This window comes from Mastigoproctus giganteus, chromosome 1 (genome assembly GCF_048544385.1).
Source record: "Mastigoproctus giganteus isolate SK-2022 chromosome 1, ASM4854438v1, whole genome shotgun sequence".
NCBI lineage: Eukaryota > Metazoa > Arthropoda > Arachnida > Uropygi > Thelyphonidae > Mastigoproctus > Mastigoproctus giganteus.
Window position 1 is genome coordinate 223,942,195 of NC_143575.1, and position 27,958 is coordinate 223,970,152.

The 27,958-nt window shown below is 37.3% G+C and overlaps 1 protein-coding gene across 1 annotated transcript in view; it reads right to left on the reverse strand.

Annotated features, from left to right (window-relative positions):
- Positions 1 to 1,256: 1,256 nt before the first annotated feature.
- LOC150091549 (opioid-binding protein/cell adhesion molecule homolog) overlaps positions 1,257 to 27,958 on the reverse strand; it is a 236,817-nt gene continuing 210,115 nt past the window's right edge. The window contains exons 6-9 of the mRNA XM_090384536.1: positions 25,948 to 26,238; positions 6,019 to 6,138; positions 5,622 to 5,720; positions 1,257 to 1,826 (exon numbers count right to left, since the gene is read on the reverse strand). Coding sequence (XP_090240662.1) covers positions 1,720 to 1,826; positions 5,622 to 5,720; positions 6,019 to 6,138; positions 25,948 to 26,238 — 617 coding nt within the window. The 3' untranslated portion in view covers positions 1,257 to 1,719. The remainder of the gene's footprint in view (positions 1,827 to 5,621; positions 5,721 to 6,018; positions 6,139 to 25,947; positions 26,239 to 27,958) is intronic.

The window sequence follows — 27,958 nt, forward strand, 5'->3', positions numbered from 1 at the left end:
CTTGTCCGAGGTTAATGGCATTCATCTTTCCTCAAATACTTTCGTACGAGAAAGCACGTGGTCCGTGCCTTTCCTGAGCAAGATGGCACTTGGGTGGTGTGAGGGACACGGACATACACATGCACTCTCTCCGCGCCATCTATTTACAATGGTTAACCGATACCAGCGCCACACCTAATAGAGATTCATTCGCGCAAGACATTGCATGATGGCACTCCCATACAGGAAACTTCTGAAGTTTTTCTCATATATATATAAGGTTCTTAGAATGCATTATCTTCTTTTACGTTGCCTTAGTATTGTATTATTTAAAAGAAACAACACTGCTATTGAAATAACGAAGTGTTGTTTATTTGAAGGAAAATTATTTCTTTCTTTGTATTTCCGAAATTTTAACAGTTTTTTGGGTATTGAAGAATTTTAGAACTTTATTTTCATGTTTATCCTAAACCACCTCTCTCCTTTCTCTCTCCTACTCACATAATCATTCAGAACTGTAATATACGATAATGCGTAGATATAACGTTGATTACATTGGAGCTGAACAATTGCTTTTTCACATGGAAGTCACTTTTTCAGATAGCACCAATCATCTTTTTCATAAAGGAGTCAAAAAAAGTAAAATTTATCACGAATGATCACTCAAATATGGCGGATGATCATTAGCTTGGTGTACCAGTCAGAGAATCAGTACCTACTACAATTTAACGTGCCCATGAAACTATTCAGAAGGACTAGGACATCAGTTTGGGTAAAATTATGATAAATCGAACGTTGTTATAAATTCTGTCAAAAAGCATCCCAACTAAAATAATTATTTTTCAACAGGGCAATGCCCTCCCCCACATTTACAGACAAACACGGGAGTGGATCTAAGAGTTAAATTTAAAATCTTACCACATTCTGTGTATAGTTTCCGATTTTGCGCTTCTGGTTTTTCAGGTTTGATCTGTTTAAAGATGTATTTTGGCGTAACAAATTCATGGATGATGCATAATTATCTACACTCTAACAACACTTCTCTGATGATGTCAAAAAGTTTATTGCTGGAATAATATGTAGAGGTAGAAGGTGATTAGACTGATGGAATAAACAAGTTTTTGAAGGCCACCCTAAAATTTCTGCTAATGAACAACACCATTAGTATAAAATAATAGAAATTTATTAAAATAAATTTTTACAGGTGAAATGTGGAACCTATAATGACAGATAGGACACAAAAACACAAGATGTCTATATGCAACATATATGGCCTGTAAGAGATAAAAAAGATCTCACTTAACTTCTTTATTCCGTCTTGTATCTTAACAAGCGAACCAAAACCACCAAAATGTCGTTGAGCAACGGTCACTACTTGGGGAAGGGGGGGGACAGTGGGTGGAAGGATCGGGATTGGTTTTTTTGAGATATTCTGTACAATTAAATCGTCTCATTTTTATCAATTGAAAATGAAACAGATAAAAACAACGCGAACATAATTTTCTAAGGACATCTTGGCGAAGAGGTGATAAATGACTTGTAGGCCTGGAACACGACAGTATAGAAAATGGAATTCTGAGGGGTTCATTCCAACCAATTTACATCAACACTTCTCGCGCAAGATCCGTGTTTAGTTATGTGGAATACAATACGGCATGCCATAAATCTTCTGGAGATGTGGACATGGTTCATTTCCCTTTTCCTTTGCTTAGTCTAGTTAGTAATGTTTTTGGCTCGCGATCACGAGGTGAACTCCAGTATCAAGTGAAGGAGAAACAACAACTTGTGTAGCATGATGGACGCCAAATCGATGCATGCCGTCCTACGTTCTCCCGATTTAGGAGTAGCTAAGGAAAAATAGAACACATATTATCAGTGGAAGGTCACATCAATTTAAGTCACATAAAACTTAATATGCATTTACTTAAGAAAATAAGGAAGAAAAATCTTTGTTGAAAGTTTGAAATATTAAAAACAATTCGCTCCGCGATTGTGCAAATTCGATTTCCAGTAGTTCCACAGAAATAAATATATGGGCATGTAAAATAAAACCTCTTTCTAATATATCCTGGCCTTCGTATTCGCGAAAATTATAAAATATTTAATACCATCTGACCTTATTGAAATTAGATGACGGGAGGACTCTTATTTTGATTCTTTCATGTGTTTTTGTGGTCTGCTGGATTTAAATTGACTAAATAATGCGATGGTGTTATGGGCCGCAGCAAAACAAATTTTGTCTTCATAAGGAGTTGCCCTGATACTGTATGACTTTCAAACAAATAACATCTCCAAAGAGTTATTTATTTAACCATTTATGCCATTTATTTAAACGACGAGACAATGCTGTGACAGCCTGCTTCAGAACTTTTGATCTTTCATCAAATGTTAGGTGGTTGCTTTTAAATTTAAATTGAGGAAGGCTGGTTGGAGGATAGATGTGAAAATTTGCTTCCAGCCAGAGAGTAATTGAGTGTTGGAACAGCCTCTGGTGTTGCGGAAGTGTGCAGTGTGAATAAATTTAAGGAAGGATTAGACAAATTATTAGAGGATGGGCAAATGATGTTAGCTGAGTTGTGTTTTTTTGTCTGTATAATACTGCTTCCTTGCATCATTTGCTTTGACTAATACTAAATAAATGGGGTTAACCTTTTGGCAATGCCATTTGTTCGGAATACCAGGCAACTAGTTGTGAAGGCGAAGTTTATTCTGCTGTTTGCCATTATCAGACTTCCACTCTGTTATTTTATTTTACAAGATACCATGGCCGAGTTGAACTAACGTTCAGGAGCCGCCTTATGTAAGATACAACACACACATGTTGCACTATATTATGAAAATAATACAATATATAATACTTCGGATTTCATTTTCTCATTTATAATATTTTCCAAGCAAATATTCAGTGTATTAATTATGTAATAATTACAGATATCACATAATGTAACGATAACGAACCACTGACACTGAAGAGAGTTGAAAGTGCTATTTGATGAAGGATTGTCAGAGGCCCGAATATCAGTTATATTATTGTACCTAAAAGTGAAACTTGTTTTTAAGGTTCTATTTTATTTTAAAATAAATTTCAAACATTCACCACCTTTGTGTAGTGGTTACATATTTTATTAAAACGATAAGTTTCAGTTCACGACCTGATTAACGATTTTCCAGCAGAATATTACGCAGCGAACCAAGAATAAAAGTAACAAATGTGAATACCCATTTGGACACGTCCAAAGAGCCAATTGTATCAGTAAATTAAGTTTTATATAAGTTTCTAGCCATAGAAATAAACTTTGTTTGTTTGTATGCACGTATTTCTTATTCCTTTAGGCAAACTTTCAGGCAATTATTCGTGTCTAGATGTCATTTATTTATCGCGTGCAATTTTCCTGAGTTTTTAAAATATGGTTAGTATTCTTTCCAAAAAAAGGAAGATAGAATTTTATCTTTAATGAGCAATATTCCATCGACATTTTGCATTCCTTCTACAACATGGAAAATGGAAAGATTGCTAATTAGCTCATATTCTCATTGTATATATATATTTAAATCTTGTTAAACAAATGTTTTCCAAATCAACTCTTCAATAGTTATACGTTTCTACATACACTTGTATAAATTTTAAATGTGGCGGATTCTACAAAGAACATTAGTTTCATGCTGCTCTTATATCTCTATTTGAAATATATAAATGAATTTGGACTCATTTAATATGTGACAAGTAAATACGTGTATAAATACACTGGTGTGCAAACTTTAAGGACCAGTCAGGTTTTCACCTGTAGCTTCTCATAGGAGTGGCCTGGATATGGGAAAAGCACACCAAAAGGTACAGAAATGATGAAGGAAACAACACCGACACAACAACGGAAACAAAACGGTACAGAGGGACTTTATTCAAAAATGGCAACATAGCACTGGCTGCCATGATACAGATGCATCACTGCCAAAGATGGAACAAAGGGAAGAGGTAGTCCTCAGTAGGAGATATGGCCACCCATAATGTCGATGAAGGCTTTGCATCGCCTGTCCATATGTAGAACAATGTTGTTGATAAGTTCTTGCGGTAACATCGTCCATTCCTCTGTCAGCGCCATCTTTAGCTGGTGAACATTTTCTGGTGGGTGTGGACGTGCCGCTAGGCGTCTCCCCAGAGCATCCCATATGTGTTCGATGGGATTTAGATCGATAGAACGGGCAGGCCAATCCATACGAACAATGCCGTCACTTTCCAAAAGCATATCACAACTGCAGTGCGATGGGGTGTGGCGTTATCATCCATAAACACGAACTCGGGGCCAATGGCACCTCAGAAAAGGTGCACATGGGGAAGGATTACCTCAGTACAGTAACATGCACCGATTACAGTACTGCCTTCCAGTATCTGCAGTTGTGTACATCCATCCAAGATAACGCCTCCCCAGACGAGAACACCTCGACCGCCTTATCCATCCCTTTTAGTGATGTTTGCGGGGTGATACCCTGTGCCAACCTCTCGCTAGATTAGCTGAATCGCTGCTGAGACTGAATCTACTCTCATCAGTGAAGAGTATGTTAAGTAAAGATTTTGTGGTTGTAACCTTTAGAACAGTGTTGGTCTTTAAGTTTTGCACACCAGTGTAAATCGTGATTCCTTATTTGAAAAATAAATCTGGTTTGGTATTTCGAATTTTATCCACAACATTGTGCCATCTTTTAGGGCACCCAATATCCCAGATATAGAGAAGCTTATTTCTACAATTAGCATATACAGATTTTTTATTGTTACTATTATTGCATATGAATCATTCATTTTTCCATAAAAATAATGTAGCAAGAGTAGATTACGTTCTAGATCGGCTATTGGACTTTTCTTCATATACGAGGGAAGGTTGAAAAGTTTCTAGAAGGAATGCTGGAAAATTGTGAAAACCCATTTATTTTTCAACATAGTCCCTTAAGTCTGGCACGATTCACTAGCTTTCGTAACCAAGTGGTAACCAGCTTTCGTAACCAACGAAGTGGTGTACCATGTTTCGTCCATAGTGACATACCGCCCACAAAATGCTGCACAATCTCATGACAACACTTCATTCTTCCCCGTTTCTGTCTGCATTCAATGCTTTAGGAACCCACCTCGAAGAAACCTTCTTCATTCCTAAAACACTCACCGCAATGTGGTGAGTTCAGTCATGGAAGATGTCGAATATTGTGTCAATGTGCTTGTTATTCTGCGGTCTTGCAGGATCAGGTCATGGATGACATCCACATTTGCAGGTGTCGACATGGTAACAGGCCTCTCGCTGCGGAGTGCATCTTCAACACTGTCTTGTCCACGCTTAAATTCTGCAACCCAGGTTTTGACCATGACGTATGAAGGACAAGATTACCCTAATGTTTGCTGCATATCTTCATGAATTTCTCTCGGCAACATTCCCTTTAAATGAAAGTTCTCAATGACTGCATGGTGCTTAATTCTCTCAATAGCCGCTACCTTCATTAATTATTGAGGAAATTAGTTAATACAGAGAATTTATGCATTATTAAGCATAAATACAAATTTTTATTCGGATTAACGTGTTCGATATTTCCTCTTAAGACACACCTTTCGTTATTTATCAACGGTAGAAAGAGAAGAATGGAAAAGAAAATCAACTTACGTTTTTCTCTACTTTCCCAGCTTTCTTGTAAGGTTGGCGAGTGATCATCATTTGCTGTGACGTCCGTATTGATATCCAGGGGAGCGTATGACGGCGTTTCTGCAGAGGAGTAAAATCCATGAAATATTAAAATTACTATTCAAGAAAAGAGCGAGTCTTTTCCATATAGTCTCTATTCGCTTCATTCAAAATCACTTTAATAAAATTACCCTTAGATAAAACAAGCGCAGAATATAAAGTTGATATAAAAGATGAAATACAGCCAAGAAATCGTGGAATTTAAAGATAATTTTAGGAAAAATATCGAAAAGGCCGGTTCAAACAAAACAATTTGTACTGTTGAAAATTTCTACAGTTTAAATTCTTCCTAAAATGAAAAGAAAAATATATATCTTACCTCTCTCCTCTGTTTTTGTCAAAGCATTCTGCGTTATCCCACCATTGCGAAGCTTTTCGGATTTTACATAAAACGCCTCCGGACCTTGAGACGTTGTTGGAGGGAGTGGTGGAGGTATTTCTGTAATGTATTAACTCGTTAGACCATACGTTTGATTTAAAATGTGAATACATATAAATAGTTAAGATATATTATAACAAATACATGATATACAATAATTGAAAATTTAAAACCGAGTGGATAAGTTGCAATATCAATATTCATTTTCTTGTTCTTTGACAATGTATAGATTTATATAGAAAGCTTTCATCTAGATATTAGTTTTCCAGACAACGTATTGTTCCTTGTATTTGACAGTTTAACTTTGTAAAACTTTGTAACATTGCTGCAAGACAATATTTACTGCTTCATTCATTAATAACATATATTTTTTATTAAGTTTTATTATTTTAATGGCCAAGTGGAATGTGGAGAACAATTTAAGATGCAGAAATAAAAATATAAGCCGATATTTTTTAATTCTCTTTTATCTTCATTTCCTTATTTATTTTTAAAGAAACTAAAAATATAAAATTTGCACATAAATATGTAAATATGCATGTTTATCATCAAGGTTTGCTTAATTTACAGAAAGCGAACTCATCCCTTTACCAGAGGAAGTCCATAAATCACCCCAATCGAAAAACCGGATAGAGATATCCAATATGGCCGCGCTATATCCCCTCCCCCGATATTACTTCTCATTTGCTTGAATGTGCTGATGAAAATATCCCCCCTTCGTTCATCTCACCTAAATTCGGTTTGCAAAACTCAAAGCGCTAGTGTAAACTATAACGTCACGAATATTCTGCAACCAAGATTTCTGTTGAACCAAATTGTCAAATAATCAGATTTTTTTTTGTTTTCGCTCGTTTTCTTACTTAAAACCCATGCACTACAAACTAGCATGCTGGCCAAGCATTCTTTATAACTTTCCTTTCGCTAAAGAGAGTTTGGCAACGTTAATGATATATGGCATGAGACATCACTTCATGTAGTCAAAGCCTTGATAACTGCATAGCACGCCTTTCTTCTCTGATATTGTTCTCGCCTATTGCTATACTGTCTCATAAACAGAGGAAGCAAGATACATGGAAATTTATTCCTGTTGCGAAACACAATGGCCTTTGGACTTCTCGTTAAGCTGTCAATGAACATTAGTTCCCATTTTAGAACTTTTTCAAAAAAAACCCTTTTATATCAGGGCAGTGGCAAAAATAAATCAACAGCTACGTAAAGATGAAATGTGAGGTGCCTTTTCTGTGGATAAATAGTCTGCAACTATGATCTATTAAATCATTACGCTTGTCGAAACCGGTTATCAAGAGCTTCGCACTGGAATTGGTGCGACCTACGTGCCTATCTAATGATTTACATTTTAGTAAGCATCTGATTCTCGCTGATCAGGAAAAATGCGAAGATGTGCTTGAGTATGCGAAGCATACTCAAGCACTCTTTAAATGAGCGCATGATGATGAGTTTAAAGATGTGCTTTAAACTCATCATTAAATGAGTCTCCCACCTCTGAAGTTCCATTCTAGGAAGGTGAACTGGGAACTGGTAAATATTCCATGTGTGGCTTTCGGGCAAGAGAGGATCCACAATACTCAGATACCTAACGTTCTCTTCAGGTGGTGACAGAAAAATTTTCCACCATATCAAATAGCAGGCATCATGAAGGTCAATAGGCTTTTCCAAATCGAGGAATCTCAAACGCTATAGATTTCCGGTTACCACGTAGAGATCCTTCTAATGTTGGTCGGCAGCTGCCGCATTCGATGAAGCGTGCCCATGATGTGGCTTATCACCCACAGGCATTCTATACTTGCAGAATGCAAAGTGGTTATGGTCTTGAGCCTTCCGCATCGTGCGGTAAAGGTCCAGTTTTAAATCACACCAAGATGGAAGCAATTTTCATTATCGTTTTTTCGGGCTCTAGCCGATGAAATAGGTCTCGAGTGAGGGTTGCGCAGTCTTCTCCACCAGAAACTCGAATTTTCACCCAAACAAACAAGCCAATCATAGAATATATATTCAATTTAAAGGTACGTTATACTGACTCCTCATAAAAACAAACAAACAAATATAAGTATGCCAACATACTCTTCATATGTACCATAAAATTTAGCCACGTAAAATCTTTTGTTTTATCTTCTTGAACAATTAGTACCTGCGGGTACTAACATTACCAAAATGTAAAAATTGTGCTTAATGCACCTAAATTATCAAGACGCCTCTGAAGAGCGCCGTGTCATTCAGAGGAGTTTCCTTGAACAGCTCTACGCGGAACCAGTCTCTTCTGAGAATGAAACATTTTGTGCCGTTCCTTCTCATTTCGTGTTTTATGTTGTATAATCAGTCTTTTCTTCAATAATTTTTCTTATTTAGTATTACCTGAATGTTTAGTATTACCTGAATTAGTATTACCTGAATGTTTAGTATTACCTGAATTAGTATTACCTGAATCTAGTATTACCTGAATGTTTAGTATTACCTGAATTTTGGCGCTGCATCTGATAGGCATCTGTATGCGCAGACTCTAGCTAGTGTGTAGTAGCGCTAATTGGCACGAGTCACTCCGCGCATATATTATGTAACCAAATACAACTGGAAAGCTTAAGTTACCATTAAAATTCTAAGAATTAAAATATCCCGTTAGCGCAGTTGTGGGAAACCACCGGTGGCGCACCAACCCCAAACACTATGCCCGATTAATGATTAGGTTACATCGCATTACATCTAAGAATACTGAGGAACAGGTACCACTTACACGTAGGATGAATCATATTTATGATGTGAGGGAAACAGGAGAAAAACAAATCTTCGCGGTGAACTTTTTTGCTATCAAATATTATAAAGAAGGAAGAACAGAAAAACAGACAATAGTAATCAACGCAAAAACAAGCGGAACCGCATATCATGCAACTAATATGAGACCTTGTCTCGGTAGTCAAATCTTCTCTCTTTCTGTGATTAAGATTAAAGATGCGATCGAATTTTCGCTCCTGTGGAACTGTAGCAGTATAAAAACTGTAATTAGGGCGAGAGCAACCTTATCCACTCAATGTCCATAAATTGCGTGTGTTCTCTTGTCGATTTGCCTGTTTTGCTGGGCGAAAAAAACCTTGCTATCCATAGACCGACTAACTCAGTAACGGGCTGGAAACGCTTATACCAGTTCCTCGTTTTATTGATAGGATTAGAATCAGAGCCCTTTCTATCTGATGTTAGGAGGACGGCGATTATGTTCACTGTGCTACCCCACGAGGACACTGTAGCAGTAAGTTGAGTGATTTTTTTTTCTGTCCCACTTCACATATTATTTTCTATACTTTAATTATTTCATTTTGTGACAAAATCAATATTGAATATTTCTTTAACTGCTATAGCAGCAATAAAACGATATGTTATCACGTTAAATGAAAGAAAAATATACTGATTTCCTATTTTATCTAGGAGTAAGATATTCTTTATTTCAAATTTCACAAAATACTTATTTTGAGAAATAATTTTATCTGACAATTTTAGATCGCGTGTAATGTACAAATTCTTTTACCCCTTTTGCAAGTAAAGGCCAACGTATTAAAGGGAGAGCAAGACAAAAAACTAAAGCAAAAGAGAAATGGAAACCAGTGAGCAGGAATATCTTCTGAGAAATGTGCTGGATTTGTTTAGAGGCGGTGGAGTGCCAATAGGCAGAGTTGACACGTCTCTGAGGATCAGAGGAATGCTCGCGTTCATAAACACGTCACATCCAAGTCGCTTTGTCCCATTTCTTTCACGTTTCTTTAAGCCGGCATTTTATCTTAAGATCAGGAGGGCTTTTAGGTTGCAATGACTATTTTTTTCTTTTTCCTCTCTCGCAGATATAAGAGAAAAAACGTATTTTACACGTTAATGGATAACACACAAAATTTCCCAAAATGTCGCTGGAGAAGAAATTATTGATTAAATAAGAAAATGGGAAGTTTTCAGAGTAACATGTGCACAAAACGCATTTAATGAAGTACAGTATATATATATATATATATACTGGTGCTCAAAGAACGTGCATCACCCCTTAAAATTGTAATTGTCGTCCGAATAACGTAACTATATGGCAATATTTCTTACGCATGTCAGTCTTATCAGATTGCATCAGATAAGATTGACATGCGTAGGTGATGACGTAATATTTCATCAGCTGTTACTTTCAGCTATATAAGCAGGCTCTGCAAGAATTGCAGTCATTCTTTGCTTGTGTCAGGATGGTGAGTTACGTGCAGTTTACGCCACTAAGAAAGAGTGCTATTGTTGCTTTACGTGAGGAAGGATGTCCTTCGCGTCATATTGCTTATAGAGTGTCTTTTAATCAGTCGACAGTGAGTAGATTTCTTTCCAACCTCAAGAATACTGGCTGGTTTTGTTGATAGTAAAAAGGAACTGGACGCAAACGACTCTCTACGCCAAAACAGGACCGCGTTTTGAAGCGCTTATGCCTTAAAAACCGTAAAGATTCTTCGTCTGAGCTGAAAAGAGATTGGAAAAAACATACAGATGGTAGCAAGTGCAGTAACAGTCAGAAGACGCCTCTTCAAAAATGGACTTGTAGCTCGTCATCCTGAGAAGAAGCCTCTCCTCACACAAAATATGAAAAAGGCCCGATTAATTGGTGTAAGGAGCATGTCAAATGGATCCCCGAGCAGTGGAAGTCAGTTATTTTCTTGGATGAGAAGAAATTCAACCTGCATGGCTCTGATGGGAGACAAACGATTCGCCATAGACGTGGTGAAGAATACCATCCAGACTGTATGGCGTCTACAGTGAAATTCTCTACCAGCCAAATGATATGGGGGTGCATTTCGTATCGCGGAGTAGGTCACCCGCAGTTTATAAAAGGTTCGGTAAATGCCAATGGATACCTGGCTATACTGGAAGGCAAATTGCTGCCATTTCAACCTGCCAAGTAACTACATCTTTCAGGACGACTCTACTCCTTGTCAATGGGCAGAAAGTGTAAGTAGGCATTTCTGTAGTTACTTTAGCTTCATTTCTGCATTAGAGGTGTGACAGTAATGTGTTTACATTTGTTACAGGTGAAAAAATGGTTGGAAGAACGATCCATTACAACTCTTAGCTGGCCAGGAAACAGCCCGGCAGGACCTGAATCCTATAGAGAACTGTTGGCATCGTGTGGAATCAGAAAGAAACCAAAGACCCTTCGTGAACTTCAGGAAGCCATAATTGGTATTTGGAACCACGAACTATCAGTTGATGATTATCTTCAGAAATTGATCTTGTCAGTGCCTCGACGGTGTGCTGCTGTCATCAGGGCCAGAGGCGGTTCAACTAAATATTAATTTACATCTGGTGAACCTTTAATTTTGTTTTCCATTTAAAATGGTAAACCTGAAGCAAACTGAGGGTTTCTGATAACATTTCAGCCATAATTGTCGTGTTTACCAAAACTGTCGTATAAAGGTTGCAAATTCTCATTTTGGAATGTGTTGAGAGCGCGTGTCAAATATTACTTATCTTTGCCTTAACTATTAATGTAACATGCCATTGCGAAAAAGGGTTAGAAATGTGGAACTCCTAGGAGATGCACTTTCTTTGAACACCAGTGTATATACTTTTTTTTTGGTTACTTTTGCTCTAAATTATATAAAAACATATTTTATTTTAAAGATATTAATTACTGTTATGCTCCGATAGTCAAAGGTATTGCATTGTAATGAAGCACGGTATGGAACTGCGTTATTTATAAAGGAAAAACTTTGCCAAATATATCACAAAACCCTGCCAAACTATCAGAGAATGAAGCTAACAGTACTCTTCAGTCCATCCCAATAACCGTGCATGTACATCCAATGCATATAGTCGTAGTCCAAAAGGATAATGAGAAGACTAAATATGAAGACAAAATAACATTTCCCACACCATTATAGATTGGATTTATTGTTTCCTCTTGGATACACGATACTCTCATCTGTGTTTTTCACTATTTATTTTTTAAATTTTTAGCTCACGGCCATTTTGATAAATCGGAACCAGCGTTCCAAGTCTGGCGCGAGCATTACCAATGGGATTTCAGCACCTCGGTCCTAACCACTGACAGATTCAGAACACGCAGATAGAAAAATCATTCATTATCGACAAACAAACAACCAAAACAAAGGCATGCAGAATAGACAATAACCACATATATTGTTTTCAAATGTAGAGTATTAGAGCAGATGAAAAACAAAAATAAGAACCACAATAAGTATATTCTGAAAAAAAGAACCCCATCCCCCCCTTCTGACGTAATCTTGAACACCCACACAATTTAGACGGTCACAAAGGTTAGCCGCCGTACAGATGTCTAAAAGACAACGTCCAAATCCCTACTCTCGTTCTAAATACCCTCACCCTCGGCAACAAACTAACCTAAGATTGGCCACAGTAGACCTTAACCGGAGTTTAATTCCAAACTTTCTTAGTTTAAGCGTACAGTACAGAATATAAATATAAGAATTGCAAATCACTGTCTCGGTATTGAGGCTGATGGCATCTCAAGGACAGCATACAGGAGTGTTAGTGGTCATAGTTATCCCTTTACTTAATGTTAATTGATTTATTATTAATCTTCATAACTAATTTAAATTATTTTAAAGCCTTGGAACTTAATTCTTTACTTGATGTTTGCTAATTATTTGTTAACTAATTCAAGACTTAACTTTAACCTTAACAAACAAGAAATGTGTAATGAGATTAACGTGTAATCAGAATTAACAACTTTATGTGATTAATTAGAAGAGGGGATCTATGTGATTGTTCATCATTATGAGATAATTAATAACAGTTCAGGGTGAGCTACGGTAATAAGGGGTAACTTATCAACTGTGTTGTACTACACTCAGGGTGGTGCAAATGAAAAAGACTTGGGGGGGGTAATTGTGCAGTTAGATATGAAGTTCTCTGAGCAGTGAAAACATGTTTCCAAGACAGCTCATGGGGTTTTGTAAAATGAAAGAAACTTTGCTAGCAGTGATAGGAGGTGATTATTCCTTTGTAAAAAGCCATGGTTAGGCTGCATCTTAAGTTCTGTATACAGATCTGGAGCCCTCACTTTAGGAAGGATGTAGATATGCTGGGAACAAAAGGGTACTCTTACCTAGAAAGGCTTCAGGTTTGCAAATTGCAGCGTCTGGAGACTAGACACATGCGGGGTGATCTGATTGAGGTGTTTAAGGCAATGAATGGATTGAATAAGCTGAATGTGAATGGCATGTTTCCTCTTGCTTAGTGTGTAGCCCATCGTGTCTACACACGAGGGGTTATAAATTTAAATTGAGGAAGGATGGAATCATTTTTGTTTTTAATCTGTTCTAATACTCTGCTTTTGAAAAAAATGCATGCGGTTATTGACTATTCTGCATGCCTTTGTTTTGTTTGTTTGTTGTGTTGGTAATGAATGATTTTCTATCTGCGTTTTCTGAATCTATCGGTGGTTAGGATCGAGGTGTTGAAATCCCATTGGTAATCCTCGCACCAGCCCTGGAAAGCTGGTTCTGAATTTGGTATTTGGCCTGAGCTAAAAATTTAAAAAATAAATAGTGAAAAAAAAAAAAAAAAAAAAACCACATGGGCAGGATATACCTGTCGAAATTTGCCTGCAGCCAGAGGGTGGTTGATTGTTGGAACAGGCTTCAGTCCAGTGATGTGGAAAGGATAGGAAAATAAATTCAAGGAGAAACTAGACAAATTATTGGAAGGTATGGATGGAAGAAGTGCATAATGGTGTTGTTTCTTTTTTGCTAATTCTATATAAGTTTGCTTTCTTGCATCCTTTGCCACCACCGCTAATAGTAGTAGTGGTGCTACATGGCCTCTATTAACTGGATAGATATCTCACGGAGAGCGAATACAATTGAATAATGGTATACCTTTAAAACATTAATCCCAGACGCCTTGAATGCGTATATAATTCTTCAAAACGAATTTTCTTCAGAATGACCTAGACAGACTTCAGGGATGGTCAGGAAAATGGCAGCTATGCTTTAATCCAGCAAAGTGTAAGGTATTACACCTGGGGAACAGTAATCCCAAAATAACTTACACACTTGGCGGAGTTGAACTAAAGCCGGTAATGGAGGAAAGGGACTTGGGTGTTACGATACGGTCAGACATGAAGGTCTCCGAGGATTGTAGACAGGTTGCAAGGAAGGCCCATGGTGTCCTATCGATGATTTATCGAACAATCGCTAGTAGAGATAAGGACATTATATAGGCTGTCGTTAGACCACACTTGGAATACTGTGTTCAGGTTTTGAGACCGCACCTAAAGAAAGGCATTGTTCTTCTTGAAAGGGTCCAGAGACCGGTAACTCTCCTGGTGAGATCGGCAAAAAGGCGTCCAATGAGGAAAGACTTCGAATATGTGGGTTGCAGAGCTTGAAACTAGACACCTTAGAGGAGATTTGATTGAGGCGTTTAAGGCTCTGAGAGGTATAAGCAAAATGAATAAGGACGAAATTTTCACGGTTATAAATGATTCTAGAACAATAGTTTTAAGTTATAGGGGGAGTTGTTTACACTGGATTGCAGGAAGTTTTATTTTAGCCAGCGAGTTATAAATTACTGGAATAAGTTGCCTACATGGGTGATAGAGGCTGACAGTTTGAGGAAATTCAGAGGTCAGCTGGATAGTTATCCACGGGAGGTGGGAAATGCATAGGTTGCCTATTTCTTTTTCTCTTAATGTTTTTTATTAATTATTTATTTTATTTAATTTTATTATTAGTTTATTCTTATTTTGTTTATTTTAGCTGGTGCAACAAAAGCCTTAGTCTTCCTTGCACCATATGACCATGACTAATACTACTAATACTACCACTATTATATTATGAGGTAGATTTTAAACTTTATGTGAATCATTTCACCATAATTTACCACTTTCTGTCATTATAGTCACTGAAGAAGAGGTACAGGAAGTACCAAGAAATGTTTGAGAATAATCTGTAATTCTTTAAGAAATTAAAGGTAGGTTGCGCAATTTGAATAATTTAGCTAAAGCTTGAAGTACTGTAAGCTTTTAATTAAATTATTTAGAAAGAGCCTATAATTGCAGTACTCACCTCTGAATTCGTAAATTAAGAGAATGAATTCATAGAAGGTGAAAGGTGAAAAGAATTAAAGATAAACTATTTAAAACTTGCCCTAAGGAAGAAAAGAAGTGCACAATTTTTCCCCAGGTTGTCGTCTTTAGAAGAATCAGAATAGTGTATTTCTTAATTTACGGATTTAAGGTGAGTACTACAATGAGACGCTCTTGCTAAATAATTTAATAAGGTAAATTGCACTCCACGGAGGTTTAAGTGCTCATTATTTTATCAATTAACAGTTCTCCACGTCTTACGTTGGTAATAAACAGTGCTAAACAGGGTTCTTCAATATTATTAGTGGAGTCCCACAGGTTTCGGTGTTGGGTCCACTGTTGTTTTGTATATTTATCAATGATATTGATGAAGCTATATCAGGCTTAGTGTCGAAGTTTGCAGATGATACACATGTTGGCAGGGTTGTTAATGACAGTGTGCTACTGCTTCAGGATCTAGATCATTTGGGCAGATGGGCTAAGAAGTGGCAAGTGAAGTTTAACCTTGACAAATGCAAAGTACTGCATATGGGTAGAAGTAACCCCAGAGAAACGTGTGTGGTACTATACTTAAGGTGGTAGAAAATGAAAAAGACATGGGAGTAATTGTGCAGTCAGATATGAAGTTTTCTGAGCAATGCAGACAGGCTGCAGGGCAGGTCATGGGGTTTTGTCAATGATATATAGAAATTTTGCTAGCAGGGAAAAGGAGATGATTGTCCCTCTGTATAAGGCAATGGTCAGGCCGCGCCTTAAGTACTGCGTACAGGTCTGGAGGCCTCATTTTAGGAAGGATTTCGATTTGCTTGAGCGTGTACAGAGAACGGCAGCAAGATTGGTGAGGGGAATGAAGGGATCCTCATACCAAGAGAGGCTTAAGTTCTGCAAATTGCAGCGGCTGGAGACTAGGCACCTGCGCGGTGATCTGATTGAGGTGTATAAGGCCTTGAATGGGTTGAGCACGCTCTGAATTCTGATGGGATCCTTCCACTTGTTCACATTACGAACCTAAGGGGGCATAAATTCAAATTAAGAAAAACACAGATGTAGAATAGATGTGCGGAAATTTGCCTTTAGCCAGCGGGTGGTTAATTGCTGGAACAAACTTCCATGTGTCGTTGTGGAAGCTGATAGTTTGAATAAATTTAAGGAGGAACTGGACAAGCATTTGGAGGGAATGATGTGATTTTTTTTGGCTGATGCTGCATAAGCTCATACACTTACTTTCTTTCATCACATGCCACTACTACTACTACATAGTGAACAAAGTTGCCGGGTTCAACTGTGGAGTAGGCCTACCTTGATCTTTCCGCTAAGGGCATTTCCAGTTAATAGCTACTGATTGCAGGCCTTAGACACAATGCGCACCAATACTGGTGTCACCTGCACTATGGGTCTTAGGGACTGTTTGTCCGGGACTGATAATCACGCCTCTTTCTCTTTAACGATGGGAACTCCCGTGAAATGTAAGTGGAATTGGGATGTCACTAGACGTATTTGTTGTCTGTTGAAGTCCCAGATATTAATACAATTGTTATCGGTACTGGAGTGACTGTATATATAGCAAAGTTCTGTGCTTCTTCAACTATGAAGCAAACATAAATACCTCGCAGTACTAGGCTTATACTTTCTCACTATATTTTTGAGGTCTAAAATGTCCTAAGAATAAATTTAATGTTGATGTTGTCAAGAGTTTTTACTGACGTAACTGTACTGATTTTAATAATGATAATATCCAGTTGTCTAATATTTTTGTAAAGGAGTGCATTTAAATGGAAATAAGATCAAACTGATATAAGGGTCTTTCTTTTCTTTTTGCTCATCCTTTGCATATATATAGCAAAACATTTTAAGAATTAACGATATGTGCATTCTAAACAATGGAAAAATCTACCAACTTATTTAAAGCAAATGTTCAATTGCAAACAAGCTAGAGTTGAAACAGTTTCCTTTAGCATGCTTTTAAAACTAAACTGAGTCCAAAATTTTGATGACGAATATAGGATTTCGTTGATGAGAATAAGAAAAAGTTGTAACATTTTGCTTTCCAGAGGATAAACGTAATAATCTGGGATAAGAAAAAAGATAGTCGGTGTGCTCAGCCAAATTTTGTTGAGGATTTGTTTAGGAGGGACCCTCAGTGAATTACACGCTCGACCCGTGTTTTTGTAAGAAACATTCATATTTTTATTTATGGGAAATAGAAGTAATTTTAAATTTAAAACACTTTTCATGGTAAAGTGAACTAGGAATCAAATTGCCAAAACATACTGTCCAAATGTTAGTGACATTTTTGGGATGAGGTGTGCCGTCTGGAATATGGAGAAAGCTGCTATTGTGAGTTTGCTGTTATTGCACAAAGGGACCTTCTGTGACTGACAGCGCTGTGTGTGTGTGTCGAGACGTACAATACACTGACAAACGTGGCTGACTTCATTCTAACTCGGAGCTTTAAACAACGGATGGTTAATTAAAAATGTCGGGGAGAATATTTTCCGGTGATGAGCGAAGTAAAAAAGCGAAAGAAAAGGTTTAAAATTTTGAAACTTTGAAAGTTGAAGGGGTTCATATTACCTGCAGTGATTGCGATTATTAGGTTGGTGTTAAAACGTCAACGAAGAGATAATCTGTTTAAATAACGAGCAGCTCTGTCGGGGTCGGCAATTTTGTTGTGTGAATCTACACAGATCAGCCCAGAAAGAGTATATTGGTATTCAATTAAAACATTCTGTCTAAGAACTGGTGGAGATGGAGCAGCATGATTCATATCCAAAGAGAGCTAACCAGAATTTTGTCACAACCGAAATAATGACAACCAAAAGAACTACTTTTGAAAAGTGGCGGTTATTTGTGCTTATTACATTGCTAGATGGTCGATGAAAATGGCTTTATTGAAAATGGAGACGCAACTAATCTATTTGAGATTGGGTTCGTGGGCCAAAAATAGTGCCGGGTTCAACTATTCGCTTAAAATTCATCGCTGGAGAACAATAGTCATTGTACTACATTATTATATAGTAATACGCTTCACTGTTTCTATTTAATAGTTTCTATTCAAATACTACTGACATTTAATTTATTGATTTTTTTTAATTTAAACTACCATGCCCCAAACTAGAGCAGCAAAGCAACGGGCACAAAGTGGCAGGAGTGCTGTGACTCGGGGGAGAACTGAGGGGGGCAATTCTCCAACGCATCACAGCCTAAAGAAATGTGCAACTTGTGAAATGTTTGCCGAACTCTCTGGAACGGAACATGATATTGCCATGGGGGATGTCTTTGTGTGTGCGCGATGCAAGGAGTGTATCGAAATCAGGCAACAACTCAGCGTTCTTATGGGCCTATATGACAGCTTGAAGGACAGGGTGGATGCCCTCGAAGGAAGTAAATTGAGGGGCCCATCAAGCTCTCAGCTGCCCACATCAACGCCAGAGCTTGCACTTGGTCATCACGCAACACAGCGGCAACCCCTAAGGCAGAATGCGCTGGTCCCACAGGAACTAGTTGTTGTTGGTGACTCTATTGTCAGGGAAACGGGGAACATGCTTTGTAAAAAGGATAGGTGGAACAGGACCAGGGTATGTCTGCCAGGGGCAAAGGTTGATGACGTTGTAGAGCGGATATCATCTTTCAAGGGCACAAAAGGTGATATAGTTGTACACGTTGGCACTAATGATATTAAGAGTAGGAGACCGGCGGAATTACTCAACAAGTACAGGTCACTGTTGAAAAAAAGCCGTGAAATAGGGTTGAATTTGAAAGTGTCTGCAATTCTGCCCAGACACGATAGGAGGGAGTATATGATGAGAGCCTTGTCGATCAATTCGGCCCTGGAAGGATTGTGCAAGGCTCAAGGGGTAGAATTTTTTTCAGCCTGGACTGTACTTGTTAACAGGAGAGATTGCTTCTACAGGGATGGGATACACTTAAATAGAAAGGGTGCAAGAATATTTGCTGATGCTATCGAGACAGTGTTAGGTGGGTCGGAAAACTGCTAGTTTGGGGGGATACAAAGACTAATAGTTTAACAGTAACCGCAGGCAGAGGTGAAGGTGATTCTTGCACAACTTCTATTAGAATAAGAAGCGACCTGGAGCGAGGGGTGTTGGGGGTTTCAGGGACGGATGGCAGTCATCATGGAATAGTTGGGTATTTGGGATGTGTTAGGGTAAAAAGGAATAGGCATAGGAGCATGTATGCTTGCATGTATACCAATGCTAGAAGTATAGTAAATAAATTTGATGAATTTGAAGTGTTGGTCAAGACATCAAAGGCGGATATTGTTGGGATAGCAGAGACGTGGTGTCACAAAGATATAAGGAATGCAGAACTGGAATTTGGGGAGTACAATGTGTACAGAAAGGATAGACAGGACAGAAAGGGAGGGGGTGTTATACTGTTAATTAAGAAAAACATAAAATCAAAGGAAGTGCACCCAGTTAATATAGATGAACAGTGCTCTGTTGAGTCAGTTTGGTGCGAGATAAGCACTGCGAAAGGAAAAATAAGGGTAGGAGTGTGTTATAGGCCTAATGACTTGAATGAGTACAATGAACAATTGTACAGAGAAATAGAGTGGGCCAGTAAATCTGAATGTCTTATAATGGGGGATTTTAACTTCCCAGATATTGACTGGAACTTGTGGGTTGGTCACTCACACACCAGTCAGACTTTTGTGGATTTATTGGATGATTGTTTTCTGCAGCAGCATGTTCGAGAGGCAACCAGAGAAAGTAACACTCTTGATCTGGTTATCAGCAGTGATCATTCGTGTATTAAGAATTTGCAGATAAAGGAACCACTAGGTGGCAGTGATCACAGTGTGCTGAAGTGGGATTTACTCAAAGAGGTAACTACCGTCAGGGGTAAAGGAAAGGGTTTTTGCTTCCGTAAAGGGGAGTACAGTGGTCTCAAACAGTTTTTAAATTCTGTACAGTGGGATCAACTGACGATGTTACCAACAGTAAATTCTAAGTGGGAAGCATTCAAGGAATTAATCGTGGAAGCTACTAGACTTTATATACCGATTAAGAAATATCGTTCAAGGTTTAGGCCTAAATGGTTATCAAATGAACTAATGAGACTCGTGACAGAGAAGAAAAATGCATGGGATGCATATAAATTATCAGGTGACGCAGAAGCCTGTGGCAGATATAAGCTAGTCTGTAATCAGGTCACAAAGGAGGTTCGGCAGGCGAAGGCGGATTACGAGAAATCTTTGGCAAAAGATGCTAAGAAAAACAGCAAGGATTTCTTTACTTATATAAACTCTAAAAGGAAGGGGATGAATATGATTGGTCCACTTGACATCGATGGTTCGACTGTTGATGATCCTGCTCAGATAGCAAACAAACTGAATGAGTATTTTGCATCTACATTCACACGTGAGGAATTATTACAGTTTGAAAATGGAAGAAGGTTATCAAATTGTAGCAGTGTGCTTAATGATTTTGTAATAACTGAGAGCAAAGTGGAGGAGAAATTGTTGAAGTTAAACATAAGAAAGGCACCTGGGGTGGATGGGATCTATCCAGTTATTTTAAAGGAGGCGGCAAAGCAACTAAGCAAACCCTTAGCCATAATTATGAGAGCATCCTTGGACTCAGGGGAGGTTCCCATGGACTGGAGATGTGCAAATGTGTCCCCAATTCACAAAGGTGGATCGAAGGGTGACACGAGTAATTACAGACCAGTTAGTTTAACTTCTGTTCCGGGTAAAATAATGGAGTCACTGGTTAAAGATGCATTGCAGGATCATCTAGACAAGACTGCAGCAATAATTCAAACACAGCATGGGTTTGTTAAGGGAAAGTCTTGTCTGACAAATTTGATTGGTTATTATGATGTGGTCACAAAGGAACTGGATGCGAAAAATAATTTTGATATCATATACTTGGATTTCAGGAAAGCTTTTGACACTGTTGCGCATGGAAGACTACTGTACAAATTGGAGCACAATGGTATTAAGGGTAAGTTGCTACAATGGATAAAAGGATGGTTAAGTGGGAGAAGACAGAGGGTGGTAATCAATGGGTGCTGCTCTTCGTGGACTAATGTTATTAGTGGAGTCCCACAGGGTTCGGTGTTGGGTCCACTGTTGTTTTGTGTATTTATCAATGATATTGATGAAGGTATATCAGGCTTAATGTCGAAGTTTGCAGATGACACAAAGGTTGGCAGGGTTGTTAATGACAGTAATGGCAGTGTGCTACTGCAACAGGATCTAGATAATTTGGGCAGATGGGCTAAGAAGTGGCAACTGAAGTTCAACCTTGACAAATGCAAAGTACTGCATATGGGTAGAAGTAACCCCAGAGAAACGTACCAACTGTGTGGTACTACACTTAAGGTGGTAGAAAATGAAAAAGACCTGGGAGTAATTGTGCAGTCAGATATGAAGTTTTCTGAGCAATGCAGACAGGCTGCTAGGGCAGGTCATGGGGTTTTGTCAATGATATATAGGAATTTTGCTAGCAGGGAAAAGGAGGTGATTGTCCCTCTGTATAAGGCAATGGTCAGGCCACGCCTTGAGTATTGCGTACAAGTCTGGAGGCCTCATTTTAGGAAGGATGTAGATTTGCTTGAGCGTGTACAGAGAAGAGCAACACGATTGGTGAGTGGAATGAAGGGATTCTCTTACCAAGAGAGGCTTAAGTTCTGCAAATTGCAGTGGCTGGAGACTAGGCACCTGCGCGGTGATCTGATTGAGGTCTATAAGGCCTTGAATGGGTTGAGCACGCTGAATTCTGATGGGATCCTTCCACTTGTTCAGATTACGAACCTACGGGGACATAAGTTCAAATTAAGAAAGGATAGATGTAGAATAGATGTGCGGAAATTTGCCTTTAGCCAGCGGGTGGTTAATTGCTGGAACAAACTTCCATCTGTCGTTGTGGAAGTTGATAGGTTAAATAAATTTAAGGAGGAACTGGACAGGCATTTGGAGGGAATGGTGTGATGATTTTTTTTTTTTTTTTTTTTTTGGCTGATGCTGCATAAGCTCCTACACTTGCTTTCTTGCATCATGTGCCACTACTACTACTACTACTACTACTACTACTGTTTTCAAATGTCTGTGACCTAAAAATTGAAACAGTTGAAGCAATAATGATAATAAAAATGTGACAGAAAGAAATGCTATGATTTGTCCATGAACTTCGAAAATGCATCTCAAAGACCAACAATTATAATCGAAAATGTCACGCACGACTTATCCTTGAATTACAAAAGTGCTCGCGGTAGCACAGTGTGTAGAAACACTATCTTCTTCACCTAGTGGAAAAGGCATGAGTTCGATTCTCGTCAATGATGAAAGGAATTCTTATGCGCATTTTTTTTTTTCACAACGTGGTCTCAGGAGAGGGCAGCGTGGTTTTTTTTTTCTTCTGGAAACTCGGGTTTTTCGTCTAAAAAAATTGGCAAATTGACCACGGAACACACAATTTACAGACACAATATAGAATTACTGTATAATATGGTCTGAGTCGCTGACGCTCCTAAACCACTCAAAGTAGAAACTACTCAAACTGCTGAAAAGCTTGACCTCTTCTTAAACTTTATCATAAATGCCAACGTTCTGTTAAAAATTCCTTATGGTTTTTGTCCTTCGGTTAAAAATCGAATCACTGCATGCTAATCCGTTTTGGACACGTCGCCAATTTGAAATTCCATACGAAAATATACTCCAACACAAAAGGTAACAAAGAGAAAAAGGAAATGAGGCAAGTCTTGTTATGATCTAATTGGTTTAATTTAAGCGAAAGGGCATTCTTTTTTCCCATTCTGCTGAGAAGCGTCACGTATTAAACGTGTTAATTAAACAGTCCTCACTATCTGTTCCTAAATTTTAAACAACGTAGAGATTAAATTGAATAAAACAAAATTAACATTTAAAAATGAATATCGCACTTTTTAGAATATAACAACGTATGTTCATTTTTAACTAAAATAAACAGAATTTTCTATTTTTAGTATTATAACGTACTTTCTAATATTCTGTCTTTAAACACTTTCCTCATTCAAGAGCTCGACATATCTCTCCTTCTCTAAAATTTGAGAGTCCCGACTTTCTAAATCTGCGAGCATTCAAATATGATAAAGAAGCGGTATCATCGACTATGCGTCTTTGTCAGCTGCATCCCCAGGCTTAAAACCTTGACATCCCAAAGGATAGGATATAAATTGTATATTTATGTCAAACTCTATTGAAAATTAATTCCATATGATGGCATTCTCACGCTGAAGTCAAACTATATATTGTGAAAAATATCCTATTTCAGAATTTACAATCGTATTTGTTTTCGCTTCAACTACGTATTTTGTGTTTATTCCTCGAACAAAAGTGGTCATTGTAACATACAGTAGTGGGCAAAAAATTCCAAAGTCCAACAAAACTGTCAGTAGTTAGAAATCTTTACAATAGTGATGGATCCTTTGAATTACAGTACGTTGGTACGTGTATACAGTGTATTATATGGTTCTAAATTAGCGCCAGTTCTTTTAAAACGAAACTCATTGCCAAACAGAGCGACATGTTCCAATAGATGGATTGACAGGCCCACTTGTGTCATATCTGTAGAAGCTTGTGGTCATAATAATAATTTGGAAAACATGATGGTAATTCAAACACATAACAAACTGAATAAAAAAATTGTTACAAACGGGTTCCGAATCCAACATCCTATCAATTTCTGTGAATTAAAAGCGTAAGAATCTACGGTTCAAAATTAGGATGATAGACTGAATTCTTCTGGAGAAGAATTCTTATTCATAAAGTGCATTCAAGATTTTTTAACTGATACGAATACCACGATTCAATTTATCAGCTAAAATTCCAAGTTTTCTATTTGGTTTCTTCGGGTAGTACTAGAGAGAGAGTTTTACTAGTTTTAGTTTTCTGAGATAAGTGTTTCTGGAGAAAGAAGGCATGCCGAAAAAACAAGTCGAGTCCAACTGGTATCCTCAGATCTGGGATTAACAGATGGCAGCATCAAATTGAAAAACATTTAGTGTTTATCTCACAATCGATTTAGTGTTTATCTCACAAACTGTACATTTTCTTAGCTGGATCTAAATTGATCATTGAATAGCGAATCAGATGGATTAGCAGCATACCAATATGAAGTGTTTCTGAAAATCGCTACAGTGAAGTTCGATACTTTGGTATTAATTGAAACAAAAAAAAAACGAAATATAAAATTAATTATACACCTCAGAAATTATTTTTATTGGGTATATACAGGAGAAACAGTGTGAAGTTCAATGACTGTGGTGCAGAGATAGGTAAAGAATCTGTTACTTTGTCACTGATAATACAGTCACTGTCACGGTAAAAGATTTATATGTGAAAAGTATCTGTTACTAAATAATCATTTAAAAGGTAACGAACCGTATTTCTCGGTATTCGTTATGAGTAAGAGTATGCGCTCTAGGTACCAGAATTATCACTTAAAATCTATAGTAGTTGAGTGGCTAATCATTTGGAGGTCGATATTTTGAAACAAAAACTTATAATTTCTCGGAACAGTAGTTTAGCCCTCCCACATTTCGTAAGCGTTTGTTCTTAAGTACTTCAGGTTGGCCTTCGCAGATAGCACAGTTGATATAACCGTGGTCCTCCCCACAACTGAATGGAAAAGAACTTAGTTCGAATCTGGTCAGTGACGCTAGGAATTTTTATGAGTCTTTTTCACACGTCAGAGTTTGTCTCAGGTGAGGATAGCATAGTTTTTCTCCCGGAAACTCGGGTTTTTCATCCAGCAAACAGGAAAATGACCACAGAATACATGTAATTTACAGATATAAGGTCTAAGTCGCCGATGCACCAACAACAACTGAACTCGGTAGTGGTGGTGGTGGTGGTGCACCGATTTGTAGCAAAAACGGTTGCGGCTCACCTAACGGGTGCTCATTTTCATTTTAATTTTTCGGAAACAGTTTTTTGAATTCTGCTTGAATAATGCTAATATTTCATCTTCTCTTAATGAATTGCGGTACTTATTGTATGTAACTTTTTATATTTTTAAAAAATATATAATTTTTTTTAAACAAGCCTTTAATATTCAACGGTTAACGCAGGAATGTTATTTGGACACCTGTGAGGTGACTCGCCATCGCTGCCGGATTTTTAAGAGTAATTTTGTCACTGATGAAAGCAACTAATACTTTTAAGGAGTGGTCACACTTGTGTAAAGTTAAGATAATAAAAAAATCAATACTTAAAGTTTAATCATTATGCAAAACTTCTGATATCTGCTTAAATTTCTGAAAAAGCAATTTTTGCATGTCCTAGAATTCCTAAGTTTAATTTTCTTCCACCGAACAAAATTAATTTAATTTATTTTTACTTATTAATTTATTTAGTAATAAATAAATGTTATTTATTCATTTTTAAATAAAAATTTATAGATTTAAATAATAAGTTTTAAAAATTTACAAATTTTATCTTCAATAATATCAAGAGAACAATGAATTCGTTTATCTTATTTAAGATCGTTTCGTTTATCTTATATATTTATAAATAAAAAAGTGGTGTGTAATTTCATATATAAAATTTTTTCTTTTACTTTCTTTCAATTAAATATTTAAATTAATTAAATTTATTTTAATTAGCTAAATTACTTTAGTTAATTTTAATTAAATTAAATATTTATAATATTTATTTTACTTTGTACGCTCCTTTTCAGATAGAAAATCATTTATTTATAACAAAATAGATCGGGTACGCGTGGTAATTACCAATAAAAAAACTTGGAGATATTTTGCTTACTTACCATATAGTCGTATCGTACCCTCTGTCTCTCCTAGAGAGTTTTTGGCCACACAGATATAGGATCCGAAGTCATCGGCTTGAAGACTGTGAATCATTAGCTGCATTTGCACCTTGTAAAGACCCAAAGGTAACAAAGTACTTTCAAATTTAACATTCGACAGGATCATTGCGCCTCCTTCTCTGATCCAATATGTTACGGATCGTGGATGGGACTCTAAGTTGCAATCAAGGACAACATCCATTCCTAGCGGAGCACCGACTAGTTGGTTTGGAATCCAAATCATTGGTGGAACTAATGGGAAGTTAACGAAGAACAAAGGGGTTACAAACTACTGTTGTGATGTCAAAAAAAGGTTAGGTTCATATATTAATCAATTTCACAGAGAACTTAATTCCAGTTAGGACGAGTTCTTTGCTTCAAGGTTTTACTAAACAGTTTTTGAATTTATTAAATTTCTTTTACCTAAATTGCAACTTAATAAACTTCTTCCTCAACTCGATATTAGGTGTCAGCATTGGCGGCAAATGACTGTAATTTGATCTTTAATTCCAGACTCAAGCTAATAAAAGAGATGAGGACAGGGTTGTTTATCCTACACAAGAATCATCACAAACCTATTTATTTCAGAGCAGGTTTTGTCCAATTTTAAAGCTAACAGAATCGTTCAGCCTCACAGCTGATTGCTATCGATTTTTACAGTTGTCTACCACCTACCTCCTCATATGACACTCACCGCATGGGTTCTTCAGAAAAGTAGCCCGGTCTTCTCAATTGTCTTAATTGATAACTTTAACTTGCTATCTCCACACCACTATTTTGTTATCAACGAGTTTATTGCTACGTTAGCTGCCAATAACTCGCGTTTTCAACACACTACCCGGAAAGGTTATTTTGATTGGTTTGGTTTCGTCTGGTCTGTTATTAATGACGTATCAATAACTAAGGCCATACTGGGCCATGCAAGGATTACCAGGATAGTGAATTCCTGGAAGCATCATTCCTGGAGTTGACCTTGAATGATAATTCACAGGATTCAGGATCATAACGTCGTTATCTTAGCATCAAAGATAATAGAGGAGCTCATGAGTTAATTTAACAAAAGATACCCACATAAGGTTCCCTAAGAAGCTGTTTGTCCGAAGATTGCGCAAGTATCCATTATAAATGGAATGGGTACTTGAGCAATCTTTGGACTTTGAAGTTTGTGAGGCAACAGATACAACGCATCCGCGGTCTTATAATATTATAGCTTTCAGAATAATCCGAGGATTTTCAGTCTGTACTCTGCTTATCAAAAGAAGAGTGGTTTGACAACATTGAAATCTGTTCCATCAACCCGATTTGTCAGTTTCATGTATAAACAAGCTGGGGCTTATACGTTTACTTAAATACGTACAGTAAAAGGTTGTTTAATAGGCCCAAGTACAATAGTTTAAAGATTATTTGGAGAATCTTTAAAATTTATATTTCAGATAACATTGTATGTATTGAACTCAACACCCCCCCCCACCCAGTTTATCTGATATGATCTATTTTTCTATTGGCTTTACTGCTCCCTGGACAGATCTAGTAGGAAGTGATCCCCACAGTCTGAATAAATTGGAATAAATACTGTGTATTTTATGATATCGATTCATATATAAATCACATCATCATTATCATCATAGTTAATAACAGTAATAGTTGGAGTTGTTAGAATTGATGGTCTTAGTTACACGAAAACGTTCAACCATCAGAAACTGGATATTTAAGCTACTTTCAGGGATGGTCTGAACTAGGCACTTTTATTTTTTAGGAGATTATTTTTTTTTTTACAGCGGCAGATTTATCACTTAGTTACAAGAGAAAGACGATGAGGATGAGGGATCTTCACTCTTATAATCTGGCTCAGTGGTTTTCAACCTTTTTATGCCCATGTCCACCTTTCATGAAATATAATTTTATAACGCCATCTTCATGGAAATCGATATAGTTTTTTCCCATTTGAAACTAGTTAAATATTACTGTTGAG